Genomic DNA, 15,899 nt, shown 5'->3' with positions numbered 1-15,899 from the left:
TGGGGTCCAGGAAGAGAGCCTTCTCTGTCATTCCCCCTGCCCTTTGGAATATTCACGCCCTCCCCACCAAACAAGACAGCCCTTCCCTCTCCTGGCTTTACAAAAAGGAATTAAAATTAAAACTCTCTGGCCACCCATGGGGAGCCCAAAGAAACATGCAGCCATGGGACTGGCTAGTGCCCTGAAAATCATCCCTTTTAATAGTGCTTTATCATTGCCACCATCAAAGCTGATACCAACCAAAGCACAGAAAAACTCAAAGAAACAGTGCAAGTTTGGAAGATGTGGAGAGATCTGGGTCTTAGACTCGCCAAGGGTCAGACTCAACTGAATGAATAACATCATCATCATCTTCACCATCCTTGCCTCTTTCTATTTTTTTAACTTCTATATATACTATTTTTATATTTTAAAGCTTTGTTCTACATGCCCAGAGTCTCTCTCGGAAGAAGCTGGGCGGTTCAAATTTGTGAAAAATAAATAAATAAAAATAAGTAAATATCCCTTCACTCAGCATAGCCAAAGAAGTTATTTCTAAAAGAAGAGTTGGCATTGCTGTCTGGGTATAGTGAGTAAGAAAAAAAATTGGGACAAGGGAATTAGTTTTTAGTTTTTTGAATTTATTTTTGATAGCCACATAAAGAGATGAAGGGTGTGATTAATCAACTATTAACTTTTATTTTTATAATTTCATTTTTGCCCATATCTGTCTATTTGCATACACACCCAATCAAGTACATACAGCAACACTGATGCTTATAATTGCAGATTTTTAAAACATCTCCTGCTGAGCATTGTTTTGTGTCTCATGCATCGTTTTAAGAATATGTGCATTCTAAGCTGCGTTTGTATTTCAAAGAACTACTGCCACCACAGTGCATCTCTTTCAAAAGGAGCCTCACTGTACATGTTGCACTATAACAGCCTTCCTACCTTTCTTGGAAAAGACGAGTAGCCAGCATATAGTTCATTGTTGTCTTATGTTCAAGAAAAGGCCTAAGAAATCAAGAGTAAGAGAATTAAAGTTCATCATGAAAAAGAAAAATATCTGAACAGAAGAAAACCTCAAAGGTTATTATAAAAAACAAAAAGGAAGGGGGGAAAAGCCTACATTATAAGTTTGGAAGGAGGAATACCTAAACCTAAACAAGTAATGATATCATAGTATCTACTAATGGAAAATATTCATACAATATCATACAGAATCAGTAGTAAGCTTTTATTCTATTACAATGCTGAAGACATGATCTAAAAATGCAGTTTCAAGTGTGGAAATCGGTAATAAGAACATAGGAAAAAGCAGCATTTATATTAGTCTTCTACAACGTCCAAGATAACAGAATTGATTTCTTAAATTTTTCTTACCCATAAGTATCCCAAGTTAATGGTGTAGGAAATATACGAATGAAACCGCCTCTTCTGTCATATTCATCCTTCACTCGGCGCAACACTTTTATCTAAAATCAGAAGGAAGCCTAGAAGTCACTACGGCAAAAGAATTGAAGCTTGGGAAAGAATCTCATTTTGCAGAAAGCTCTGAGATTCCTCAGCACATGCCAAAGTATATAAACATAACCCTTGTAAATAAAAACCACCTAGTCACACCACCAATTTTAATGCTTCCAATGTACAGTGTGGATACTTTGTTCTTTTGACGTTTGTTATCCACTGTACTTCCAAGATGTCAATCTGACAAAGATATCTAGTTATCGAACACATTAACTAAAAATATTAGTCTCCTTTCCCTTTTACAAGCATTTATATGCAAGGACTGAATACAATATTTCTGGACACAACAGTCTTGGACAATTTAACAATTTAAATTTAAATTTAAATTTAACAATTATTAACAATTTAATAATAACCCTAATTGATCACACACCTCTCACTGATCAGACTTGTCAATGACTTCTGGAAGAGATGGAATGCTGTGGTGCAATTGTCCTTTTCCCCTTTTCATTTCTTGGTGGCATTCAGTGCCACTAATCATGGTATTTCTTCTAGACTGGCTCAGGGGATTAAGAGTGAAGATAGAATGCAGTTCTCTTTTCCCTGTATTAGGTTCCAGTATGGAAAGGTTGGTAGGCTCTGACAGGCAGGTCCCATAGATCTTGATACTAAGAAATTACCTGTCTCCTGCAATTTCTCCTAATGCTGCATGATTGTACAAAGTTCACATGACTAAGGTCCCATCAATTCAACATTTGTTTGATAGGACCCAAGACTTAAGTCTCCTTGTTGCAACATCTGCCTTCTGAAAAAGTGCCTGTGCACACAGGCACACACACAAGATTTCTACAGTCCCCACCCTAGCCTCATTTAAACAAATCTTACAAATTTTCTCATGTTTTGGATTAGAGCATGTGATGTGCTTCTGTAGGGAAACATTTGTATCCAGACTATGTTTTATTGCTCTCTCTGAACAATTACCATTTTTCTTAATTTGTTATATTGATTTAAATCTGTTTGTAATATTGGATATTGCCCAGAGTTTTTAATGGACTTGTTTGGTCTTAACAATAGACATCTGATAATTAAGTAAATGATTTGCTTTACCTCTTCCATAGAGAGGCCTAGCATGGAGCCAACATGCCTTCCTGCAACTTTCTCTTTTGCAGAGGGGATAAGGTTTTTCATCTCAGCATCGCTGGCAGAGAGGGGCCGGGAACGCTGTAGGATCACAGTAAGAAGTCAGTTTTGGCTTTTTTCCCCCCTCCTGATTTTATTCCAATTATTTAAATAGATTTCAAATGCCAAAAGCACTTGGCTAAAAAACAGTAATAAGAACAACACTTGCCAGGCATTAAAGTCAGGAATTATGCGAAAGTCAGAAGGATCCAAAGGCACAAATGCCAGGTTTCATACTCCTTGCCTCCACGCCCCATTAGAAACCAACGCCAAACTTTATATTCTCAGTGTTTGACACACACCCCAAAGCAAGAGCCAGCACTGATGATTTCTGACTCCATAAGCAAAGCATTAAACATATTTCTTGTTACTTTGCCTACGGCCAAAATTCTCAGTTCTCACTTGATTCTTTAATATCAGAATCAATGGTTTTGGAGACCTTAAGTTGCTAAAGCAGCACGCTTCTAAACAACACAATACCCAACAAAATAGTAATTAAAAATGAAAAGTCAAATTACAATACACAATAAAGAGAAGAAATGTCAGCAATGAGCAAACATTCTAAGACTCTCCAGAATTTAATTTCTGGTGGAGTCTGGTCCATGGTCCAATTTTTTTCTATGTTGGAGAAACTACCCTTTCTGTCCTTAGTCATTTAAAAAAATCAGGCACCACCAGCAGCTTCTCTCAGAAGGGTTTCCTAAGGTGGAGACTTAGGTTGGAGCAGCCAATCTTGCAGATTCCCTAGCACCAACTTATTAAGTCAAGATTAGTACCTTTGATTAACACCCAGAGCATACAAGATAACATAATATGATAATAACAGTACCGGCTGGTTAACATGCAGACCCCTACATTTGAATCAATTGCAGGTTCTTAGCAGGTTTCAAAGACAGTTCCATGTATAGTGTATTGTAGAAATTTAACCAGAGATCTGTTCCCTCAGGGGAAATGCTATCTCATTAAGAATCAACAATGAAATTGACAGAAAACTCTGATATACTGACTGTAGCTCATCTTACAAGCCCTGTCATTGGCTAATTTATAATCTTCACTAAACGTTTTCATTTCAGAAACATCTTGGGAATATATTTTATTTTGCATTTGCACTAAAGGGATTCACAATACAAAAAAAATCCAAAGTACACATCAGGTATACAAAAATTATCTTATATATTTTATACAATCCTGCAAACTAGCTTGGCCATAATAGCCAAGAAAGTCACGAAAAGACTGATAAATTTGTTTCTTGTGTGTCTGCCATTACCCAATGCATTCTTGTGTCTCCAGGAATCTGTCCATCTTTTCCTCCTGAAATTCATGGAATGTACTGTTTTTCACCTGACACTTTCAACATATTGAGAAAATAGCTGTAGGCAACAGAAATATTTAATATTCTTTTCAGCCACAAAGTGCACAGCACACAGACAGGTTCCCAGTGTGGCACTTAGCAGTCTCTGTTGCAAGAGTGAGTAGTAGTTTTTCTATTCCTCAGAACCTGGCAGGAACATGAGCTGTATTCACTGGAACATTCCTTTTCTTAGGAACTGGGGCATAGAAAACACTGTCCAATCCTCAGATTAGAACAGGGAAAACAAAAAGAACTTGGTGTTGTAAGTATCTTGAGAAGAACCACTGTTCCAAACTATATTTCTATTAATGAGGTGCAACTGTCATTCTGATATGTGACAGTTGCCCTTGTTATTTCCTGCTGGTTCCCAAAAGGAGTTATTTCCAGAACTACTAGAAAAAATGCATGTCAGAAATCCAATAAAGAGTACATTTAATTATGTAATATGGTATTCTTGTTAATCCTTCTGGAAGAGAATTACTGAAGTTTTCAATACTTGATCTGTTATCTTTGGGCAAACTATTGTTATCATATGATTTATGATTGCATTTCTTTCTTTATTTTTTGATATGCAGGATTTATTAACATAAAGGAGTTTGCCAGATTAATTCCAAGGTCCATTTAGTTTAGAATGCCTTCTCATTAACACAACAAACCCATATAACCCTTGCAGCTAGTTCAAATATGATTTCTTCTTCTTTTAAAGGAAAAAAATGAAAGATTATCAAAACTTTTTTCCTCTTGGAAAGATAGGCTTGGATTATTGGATTCCTAGTGTTTTAATTTTCCTTAGATTCTTGAATACTTGCTGTGTCCTTTATGTGTATGCCACTGCCACTACAGTACTAAATTTGTCTTCAAGATTATATTTCTTTTCTTATCACCTTCAGATTTGAGTTCTCAGCATAGCTTTGTGTTGATTTTCTTTTTACACAGGCATTTTTCTGTGTTTCAGGAATGTTGGTAATCTGGCTCATTTTGCAAAATGTTAAAGTGGTATAAGTACTAACATACTTGTGTACAATCTTATTTAATCTCAAACAGGATTTTTCTAGTGTACGTAGCAATCTTGAAAGAAATATTAAAGACAGACAAACAGACACATTCAAAATAGTGACAGAAACTAACAACAGAAAATACAGGATATAAAGATCTTACATAGGATTTGTTGTATACAGCGTCCATATTCCCATAATTAACAAAATTGTAGAAACTAGGTTCATCTAGAATCTAGAGAATATTTTCAAAAAAATATTTGGAATGTCATTTTTCCATAATTAATTATAGTTGTGGACATGTTGCAATTAAAAAAACATTTTTTATTCTTGCCCAATGTCCATTAGCCTCTTTACCACAACTATTTGCATCACTTTAAAGATTACTGCAAACATATTTTTTTTAAAATGCAAAATATCGTATTTTTCGAAGTATAAGACACACCTTCCCCCCCTAAAAGAATGTGGAAATGTTGGTGCATCTTATACATCGAATACAGCCATTTTTGGCCTCCCAAAGCCCCGCCCCCACATCCCATTTTTGCAAAAACAGGCAAAAAACAGGCCATTTTCCGGAAAAATAGAGGCATTTTTACCTTCCGCCAGCCTCCAGAAGCACTCTGCAGGCTTCAGCAGGGCTGGGGGAAGGCAAAAATGCCATGTTTGTGAAAAATGGCCCATTTTCCACCTGTATTTTGCAAAAACGGGGGTGTTTTTGCCTTCCTCCAGCCCTGCTGAAGCCTGCAGATTGTCCTGGGGGGGAGGGGGGAGAGGACAAAAATGTTTTTTTTCTTACTTACGTCTTCAAAATCTTGGTGCATTTTATACACTGGTGCGTCTTATAGTCCGAAAAATACGGTAGATTAAATTTCTAAATGATGAATGAAGCAATATAAAGCCCGATATTTACCAATTTGGCATTTGATGATCGATACTGTGCAGAAACAGGGCGCTATAAAATAAAAAGAATAAAGATTTCATGTTCTCTTTCAAAATTACCAATTGTCTGAAATTAGAGCTTTATTTCTGATGTACATAAAAATGTACCCCATTTTTGCTTCATCCTCCAATTTACATCTTAAATATTTCATTCAAGAAATATAGAACCCACATATACAAAGCATGCAACACCAAATTTGAAGTGCCCCATAGGCTAAAAGGTGAAAGATGGTAAAAGAGGACCATCCCTTGGACAAGGACAGTTCATGGATGGAATCCCCCCCGCTTTTTTTTTTATTATTTCAGTGTGCTTGCCGGAGACTCTTGTCATAATACCAGGGAAAGGCAAAGAAATAACAGATAAAGCAAAATACATTGCTGATAGGTTTGGCTTGGTTTGGTTTATTGGATTTATATGCCGCCCTTCTCCCAAGGACTCAGGGCGGCGTACAACATTAAAAAAACACATATTACAAAAGTTTAAAGAAATTAAATAGAATATCCAAAACAAACCCAATTAAGATTAACAATAACATTTTTTTAAAAATTCAATTAAAATTAACAATAATCAATAATTTATTTTGTTTTGTTCAGGCCAGGCTGGCTTGCTGGAAAAGCCAACTATTTAGGGCGCGTCGGAAGGACCTGAGGTCGGGGATTATACAAAGCTCCGGGGGCAGCTCATTCCAGAGGGAAGGCGCTCCCACAAAGAAGGCTCTCCTCCTGGGGGTCGCTAGCCGACACTGTCTGGCCAACAGCACCCTGAGGAGGCCAACTCTGTGGGATCGCACTGGACAGTGGGAGGCTACCGTGGCAGTAGGTGGCCTCGCAGGTATCCTGGGCCTAAGCCATGGAGCGCTTTAAAGGACATAATTAGTAGCTTGAATCACAGCCGGAAGACAACCGGCAACCAGTGCAGACCGCCTAAAAGGGGTGCAACATGGGAGCACCTAGGTGCCCCCATGATAACCCGTGCAGCCGCATTCTGGACCAGTTGAAGCCTCCGGGTGCTCTTCAAGGGCAGCCCCATGTAGAGAGCATTGCAGTAGTCCAGGCGAGAAAGGACGAGGGCATGAAAGACTGTGCACAGAGCATTCCGATCCAGGAAGGGGTGCAACTGACGTACCAGGCGAACCTGGTAAAAGGCCCCGCTGGTCATGGCCATCAGGTGTTCTTCTAAACTAAGCCGCGTATCCAGGAGGATGCCAAGATTGCGGGCCCTCTCTGAGGGGGCTAAAATTTCTCCCCCTATCATCAAAGATGGAGCAAGATGCACAAATCAGGATGACGGAAACCACAGCCACTCAGTCTTGGAGGGATTGAGCTTGAGCCTGTTCCTCCCCATCCAGATCCGCACAGCCTCCAGGCATCGGGAAATCACGTCAAGGGCATCGTTTGGATGGTTTGGGGTAGAGATGAAAAGTTGGGTATCATCAGCATATTGATGATACCATGCCCCAAAACCATGGATGATCTCACCCACTGGTTTCATATATATGTTGAACAGGAGGGGTGAGAGAACCGATCCCGGGGCACCCCACAAGTGACGCACCTCGGGGTCGATTCCTGCCCTCCAGTCAACACAAACTGCGACCGATCCGACAGGTAGGAGGAGAACCACCGTAAAACGGTGCCCCCCACTCCCAACCCCCTGAGTCGTCGCAGTAGGATACCATGGTCGATGGTATCAAAAGCCGCTGAGGTCTAATAGGACCAGGACAGAGGAGCAGCCCCTGTCCTGGGCCCGCCAGAGATCATCGACCAATGCGACCAATGCCATCTCCGTGCTGTATCCAGGCCTGAAACCCGACTGAAACGGATCCAGGTAGACAGCTTCATCTAGGTACTGGGGAAGCTGACATGCTACCGCACTCTCGACAACCTTTGCTACAAAGCGAAGGTTAGAGACCGGAAGATAGTTGGTTAAAGAAGCTGGGTCCGGGGAAGGCTTCTTAAGGAGGGGCCTCACCACTGCCTCCTTCAATGCGTTGGTAATCGCCTGGAGCCAGCCTCGTGTCACTTGCCCGGAAGCCGAGATTAACCAAGAGGGACACGGGTCCAGCACACAAGTGGCAGCACTGAGTCTCCCCATAATCCTGTCCATGCCCTTGGGAGTCACAGGGTCAAACTCATCTCAGATGGTCTCCACAAGATTCATCCCCGTCGACTCGCCTGAATCTACTCAGTCAGAGTCCAAACCTGTCTGGATCTGAGTGATTTTATCCTGCAGATAACTGAACAAATTCTTCAGGCCTACCCTGCAAGGGGTCTTTCCCAGTTCCTTGGTTAAGTAAGGAGCGGGTCACCCTAAACAGGGCGGCTGGGCAGTTATCTGCAGACGCGATAAGAGCAGAAAAATGTTGCCGTTTTGCCGCTTTTATCGCCACTAATTAGGATTTAATGTGAATTCTTACTAGTGTTCGATCAGATTCGGACCGGCTGGCCCTCCAACCACTCTCTAGGCGTCTTTTCTGGCATTTCATCTCCCGGAGCTCCTCGTAAACCAGGGAGCTAACCGGAATCGACACCGGGTCAGAGGCTGCAAAGGCACAACACGATCCAAAGCCCCAGTGGCCGCCCTATCCCAGGCTTCCACTAGGGCTTTGGTCGAGTTGTGAGCAAGGGATTCAGGAAAAGTCCCAAGCTCCACAGGAACCTTTCAGGGTCCATCAGACGCCTGGGGCAGAACCATCTAGTCAGTTCCGCCTCCCTGCGGTGAGGGGTAGCAGTATGGAAGTCAAGCCTGATGAGGAAATGATCCGACCATGACAAGGGTTGGATAGAAATATCCCCTAAATCTAGATCATTCATCCACTGCCCAGAGATAAAAATCAGGTCGAGCATGTGCCCCCATTATGGGTGACGTCTTGAATTAACTGAGTTAGGTCCATAGCTGTCATGGAAGCCATGAACTCCCGAGCTGACTCGGATGTCTTGCCAATGGAAGGCAGATTGAAATCCCCCGGGATCATAAGCCTGGGGAAATCAACCGCCAATCCAGCTAACACATTCAGCAGCTCCGGCAGGGCCGATGAAACGTAGCATGGAGACAGGTACATAACAAAAAGGCCCACCTGAACTCCAAGGCCCCATTTCACAAAAAGGGACTTACAACCGCCTATCTGAGGCACAGTGACCTCCTGAGGTCCGAGACTTTCCCTAATAACCATCGCCACCCCACCCCCACCCCCGCCCCTGCCCTGGGCTCGGCTGGTGAAACGTCCAGAAGCCTGGTAAGGAGAGGAGAGATCAGGCAATTTGTGGCTGTCTCCTTTTCTGATTCTTCTTTCATTCCAGACAACTAGCTATACTATTTGCTCTCTGGGATGTCAGACCTGTTTTTAAACATCAAGCTAATAAATGAATAAGTTCTCTCTCATGTATGATTTGACTGTGGATGAGAGAAGCACTTAACTTATACAGCTGCCCATGGCTTGGAGATTTGAGAGATCATTTTCAAACATACCAGAGGATCAAATACAGTAAGTAGATGCTTACTGAAATTCCATTTTTCTTTCCAGTCTTCTTGTCCATTTTAATACAAATGTATTGTGCTTTTTCTGATGTTGGGCATCAGAATAGATATATCATCTATTCAGCTACCCAGAAGTCCTCGTGTCTAAGGGTGATCCTGGATTGGGTGCCAAGACTTCTAAAATGATGATTCTAGGGCATTGAAATAGATATGCCATATACCAAGGTTGGAGTTGCTCAAGGTTTCATGGCAGTAATGTGCCAGGGAACATTCTCAATCCATTTGCATTTTGTTTGTTTGTTTTCTAGGATTGGAACCTGGAGCTGAAGAATGTGACCACTTCTTTTTGGGATTCAGACTTCAAATCGATATTCCTTTCTGCATAGTTGGGGAAACATTAGGAAGGTCCATCTGCAAAGGACAACAGATTCCAGAGGATATTGAAAGTTTTCCTGGTGTTTATCTGGGTGCTTTGAAGTCAGAATTTAAGTGAGACTATCAAATAAAGAAAAATGACCCAGACAGTTTTCACAATTGCTGCTGAGTAGATTTTGTCACTGTCCAGGTGCCCTTCAAAAATGTGATAGGCAGGCACCTGAAGTAATGACATGAGCTGAGAAACATCTGGAATGCAGGTGGAGGAAAACTCATCCTATACAGATTGAAGGCTAAGAAGAGTTCATTACTGAACCTACTATGTGGTGATGGTGAAAGTGAAGAAGTAATTTTTCTCCTCCTAGATAACTTTGGGGAGAATTTGTCCAAGTTAGATTTGACTTGAACAGCTCTGCAGTGTTTCCAGTTTTACCTAGAGGCTATCTCCAAAAAGCAATGCTGGGGGATTTTTGCTCAGCCCCATGGCATTTATATTTATTGGATTTTGCAGTATTATACTCTATTCCAGATTGTATTTGACATACTATAAGGCTGCTGATTGAGGTCATTCTGAAATCTGAAGTGCTAACATCAGTATGCTGACAGCATATAGGCCTCTTGCTTTTTTTAAGTGCCAGGAAAAATAGTGAAAATGCTGAATCAGTGCTTGGACTGAATGAGAGCAAAAAATCCTGAATCTCCATCTAGAGAAGACAGAAGTGCTGGTAATGGATAGTGTGCCTCCCTAAGAGGGTTCAAAGATGGATTGGGTTCCTCCTAATGGATTGAGTTTTGGTTGAGAGTGCTTCTATATCCATTTTTGCCATTAGATTCACAATTGTCCTCTGTGGAGTGATGCACCTTATGCCAATTTAGGATAGCTATTCTACAATAATCCATGCCTTGGAACTATCCTGTAATGTGGTATTCATGAGGTTTCCTTGAAGATGGTCTAGAAACATCAATAAACAATATTGCAGAAGAGTGCTGCATTATAACCAGCTTAGTACAACTTTTGTTTGCTTTTAGGATCTGGTATTAACTTTTAAGATTTTCATAGTTTGGGAGCAGTTACCTGAGAAATCTGTCTGCATATATTTTTATACACCAAATTCAATTTTGGAGGTTTTGCTTTGATTATTCTGCATAGCAAGCCTTCTGTGTCATGGAGCCAGCTCTCTGGAAAGACATTCTCCCTAAGATAAATATAACCCCACAAACATACTTGACCTTTTTTAAACAATCGCTTAAACCCTGCCTCTTCTAGGTCTTGAGCTAGGGTGGTGGCGGGCTCCTTATACAATGAATTGTTTATTGGATTCTATTTTTCCCTTTCTGGCTATTTCTATTTTATTGTTTTACACTGCTTTATGTATGCACACAGAGTTGCAGAGTCAGGCAGTCTATAAATCAAATGCCGTTAAGTTAGCCGTTTTTTCTGGGGAAGGCTATAATGTTGGGAAAGGTGGAAGGAAAAACAATGATCAGCAGAAAGGTGGATTGACTCAGTTAAAGTGGCAATGGATGCCCCACTGGAAGACTTGAAGGATGAGGTTAGGGACAGATGGTCATGGAGAAAATCTACCTATGTGGTTGCTAAGAATTATGACTGATTTCATAGTATGTAATTAATCAAAAGTAAGTAGGTAAATAAATGAATACCTAAATAAATACCAAGTGGCTACCTGAAGGCAAGTCTTGTCAGTGGTAACCCTCCATACAGTATACCTGGCATTGACTTTATTATTTTTTCAGCACTAGGCAAACGCCTTTAATTTTCCAGATATTTTAATAAATCAAGCTTCTTTGCTCTTGCTGATATTTCTATTGTTTTAATTTCATTATCCTTTAATTATCAAGTTTTGTTGTGTATTTTATGGTTGAGAACTGTATTGTTTCATTTTAATGGACTGCAAACTGCTCAGAGAAAGCCTAGTTAACATACATAAGGTATGTAATATATGTAATAAATAATACTACTTTCTTTTACAGGTTCATATGATAGCTAACAGTAAATTCTGGGTTACATATAGTATTTGAAACATTTGAAACCCTAAGAAATTAACAAAAGACAATTTAATTTAGATCACAAATTATGTTCAGACTTTGGGAAACACACAAGACTTCACACTGCCTTGCAGCGCTAAACAAACCGACAGTAGATGGCAGCAATTATGGTGCTAGTATCATTTTACATGGCATGAAATAGAGTAGAAACCAAGACTCACTAGGGACAAAGGGAGTTTCTTTTCAGGAATTCTGTACCCGATATTTCCCACAGGAACCCATTCGATTAAGACGCTCCCCTGCCACCCCTCCCACACACAATTGAATCCAGGCTTCTATTAAACCCAAAACCATGTGACTGACTCAGCTACACAGTGTGTTACTTCACTGCTTACCTTGACTCCTCTTCCCTCCCTCTTAAATGTCATAAATATTGACAGCACCAAATAAAGAAGTAATAATACCCTCTCAGATACACAAAGGACTTTAGAGATCACTTTATTTCCTAATAGTGTAGAAACAAGGCAAGACTAACGTGTTAAGAAAAGAGAAGCTCTATATTAAAGAATAGCTTAAATGTAGAAAGAAAAATAGAGGAGAAAAAGTCTAGAAAGATCATCAAGCAAATATAATTCATTACTTAATAATATCATCAGCGGAACACTGTTTTAACTTTTCTCTCCTTACTTGAGTTTTTTGGTATGGATTTCTCCTTGTCTCAGAGGAGTAATAAGATGTCCGATTTAGCCGCTGACCTGGATCCTGACAAACAAAGCCTTGGAGAGAGGAAGGGAGGAAGACTTGTAAAATGAAGGACATCTAATTATGGATCAATGTGATAGCATCCTGATAGCATCAATGTGCTACCTAAAGACTAGGGCTATCATAGATGCTTCCCAGGGCACTGCTTAATTATAAATATTGTTAAGAAACAGAAATGAGTCCCCTTTGCAGAAACTATGCCACTATTACATTTACATTATAACAAATGACATGTACCATATTTTTCAGAGTATAAGATGCACCGGAGTATAAGATGCACCCAGGTTTTAAAGAGGCAATTTATTTTAAAAAAGTAAGTAGGTAGAGGGATAAAGGGAGAGAGAAATACAGTAGGTAGGTAGGGAGAGAGAGTGTGTAGGTAGGTAGGTAGATAAAGAGAGAGAGAGAAAAATACAGTAGGTAGGTAGGGGGAGAGAGAGTGTGTGTAGATAGGTAGGTAGAGGGATAGAGAGAGAGAAATAAAGAGAGATAGAGGGAGAGAAATACAGTAGATAGGAACAGAGAGAGAGAGAGAAGGTAGGGTAGGTAGAGGGATAGAGAGAGAAAAATAGAGAGAAATACAGTAGATAGGTAGGGAGAGAGAGAGTAGGTAGGTATATAGGTAGATAGAGGGGGCGAGAGAAATACAGTAGGGAGGGAGGGGGAGGGAGAGAGAGAGAGAGCGCGAGCAGGTAGATTGGTAGGTAGGTAGAGGGATAGAGAGAGAAAAATAGAGAGAAATACAGTAGATAGGTAGGGAGAGAGAGAGTAGGTAGGTATATAGGTAGATAGAGAGGCGGAGAGAGAAATACAGTAGGCAGGGAGAGAGAGGGGGAGGGAGAGAAAGAGAGAAGGTAGGTAAATGTTTCCAGGTGTATTTATCTATGTGCTGGAGAAGGAAATAGATGACAACCTGTAGCACCTAAAACTTTGTTTATGCTGGCACAGCACTTGACCAATGTAATTCTCATCAATCCCTTTAACTAAACAGCTTTCTGAAAGGGAAAAAAAGTTTTTGCACTTTGCAAACCTCCCCAAAATGTCCCATTTTTTGTGAAAACGGGCCTGTTTTTTTTAAATGCATGAATAGCTTGGGGGGGGGGCCTTGCAGAGTGCTCCTGGGCCCCCCCAAAAAAGAACAAAAAACCCGGCCCTTTTTTGTCAAAGAAATTGCGTGCATAGCCTTATGGAGGCTTATAGAGTGCTGCTGGGGGCTGGGGGAGCAAACAATGGGCCATTTCATGCTCATTTCTGCCCTTCCCAGCCCCCAGGAGCTTTCTGAAAGCTTCCCTAAGGCTATGCACGACCATTTTGGTGAAGGGAGCGGGGCTTCGGGAGGCATAAAATGCTGTATTCGGTGTGTAAGACGCACCTAGATTTTCAGCCTCTTTTTAGAGGGAAAAAAGGTGCGTCTTATACTCCAAAAAATACGGTATTCTCCAAAATTAAACATGGATTTGTAAAAAAAAAAAAACGTTGAGCTGTGAAATACAAAAGGGAGAAACTAGATGCGACTGACATGAGAAACAAAATGTGATTGACATAAGAATGTATATGTATGTAGATTTGAGGGGCAGATATTTCTAAAGGTTGGATGCTGCGACAGCTCTAAAATATAACTGTTGATATTTAGTTCCAATTTTATAGATATTTTAACTGCAATCATGGCAGATTATATTTTGTAATGTTAGATATTACTGTAATGGTTCAAAACTTGGTTAATCCAGAAAAAAGCAGACTCAACAGGGAAATGCTAAGGGGAAGAAGACAGTAGAATTATCCCAGCTGCCACATTTCCAAAACGTTATGCAAATGTCAATCTTAAATATATAGAGAGACACACAGGTATCTCATAGCATTTATTCAATGTTTTTTTCATGTTACAGAACTTAGTGCTGTCATATTGCACAAATACCATGTGTGCCTGTCACTAATTATTTTACTTTACTTTTCAAAATGATTCCCAATACTACTACAAAGCATTTACCAAATTCACACAACAGATTTTAACATACCCTCTCCAGTACTTTGTCTTAGAGTCTGGAAGCAAAACTATAAAGTGATTGTTTTGTTCCTATTATACATTAATGTTGGTATGGAAACTGATGTTGGGAAAGATCAGTTTAGCCCCAAACAAACTCCAGCCTATTGGGGCTAAAATGAAACTCTTAAGTACCTTAATTGGCATAACACGATAGTTAAATATATGTAAATAGAGCAAACCTGACACATATGGAACATAATATAAAACATTAATTATTTCAAATCAGCTCTTAACAATACAATATATTGACTTTTAAACACTGTCACCCAAAGCAATATAATATTGAACAAGAATTGACATAATACTCACCTACAAGTGTGAACATATCTGAAAGCATGCTAGCTTTAATTTTCAGATCCAAAGGAGCATCACTAACAGTATGGAACAAGAGAACAAATAAGACCAACTGATTAATCATTTTAATTTGTATCTTTGAGGAAAGTTTAATCGATATGTACAGGGTCTATCATTCCAATAATGGAAAGTCTCATTCTTGGAACTGCCAAATCAGAGAATTTGCATCTATTTAAGAAGATATGACATAACAATAACAATAATAAGACACACAACTTTATGAAAATCCTTCTGCCGTGACATTCTGGACAGAGGTTAAAGAAATCACTGTGCAAATAGTATTCTGTTCTAAATGTTATTTCTTTTTCTATTTTGTTAACTTAGAAACGTGTACAGTTTCTTTTTTTTCTAAGAAGCAAAAGGCAGCATTCAATAAAATATTTTATCTGAGATCATTAATGTTTAATTTATTTCTGAATGGAGATTTACAAGGTATAAATCTCAATTGGACCTATGATTTTATTTGGTCTTGGTTGTAGTGAGTGTTAAAAATTCACTTTTCACCTATGTTTTTTTAGTGATGAATCGCTTATTGGTTGTCTCAATATTCAAGAATAAGTGAATGAAACCGGAAAGATCCAAAACATTAAAAACTATACCCTGGATCTCGGAGGAACTCACAGAAAATTGTTCAAAGAGCACTGTTGTTCTATCACAGATATTGTAAGAAATATTTCCAGTTTGGAAATGCTGGTTTTTCAGTCTAGTAGAACAGAATTCCCCAATTTTTTTGACTTTGTGGACCAGCAAGGGGAGACGAGAGGGGATAATTCTGTGCAAGTGATAGGCATGCACACATGCACAGCTCAAGGCCTGAAGGTGGGCTGTGGCTCAAGGATTGGGCACCCCTATACTGGAACATTAGATAAAGGGAAATCTAAGAATCTAATCACTTTCCTCCTTTAAAAAATCCTTTTTTTTTTTGCTTCGTCTTTTGAATGAAACAACACTTAGTGTTTTGTTTATTCA

General features: G+C 39.7%; 1 protein-coding gene across 1 annotated transcript in view; it reads right to left on the bottom strand.

The window, feature by feature from the left end:
- TTLL5 (tubulin tyrosine ligase like 5) overlaps positions 1-15,899 on the bottom strand; it is a 144,473-nt gene that overhangs the window by 85,593 nt on the left and 42,981 nt on the right. The window contains exons 14-19 of the mRNA XM_032231786.1: positions 14,886-14,947; positions 12,458-12,546; positions 5,885-5,926; positions 2,557-2,670; positions 1,366-1,457; positions 934-996 (exon numbers count right to left, since the gene is read on the bottom strand). Of these exons, the coding sequence (XP_032087677.1) occupies positions 934-996; positions 1,366-1,457; positions 2,557-2,670; positions 5,885-5,926; positions 12,458-12,546; positions 14,886-14,947 (462 nt within the window). The remainder of the gene's footprint in view (positions 1-933; positions 997-1,365; positions 1,458-2,556; positions 2,671-5,884; positions 5,927-12,457; positions 12,547-14,885; positions 14,948-15,899) is intronic.

Source organism: Thamnophis elegans, chromosome 1 (genome assembly GCF_009769535.1).
Source record: "Thamnophis elegans isolate rThaEle1 chromosome 1, rThaEle1.pri, whole genome shotgun sequence".
Lineage (NCBI taxonomy): Eukaryota > Metazoa > Chordata > Lepidosauria > Squamata > Colubridae > Thamnophis > Thamnophis elegans.
This window is presented reverse-complemented; position numbering and strand designations above follow the sequence as displayed.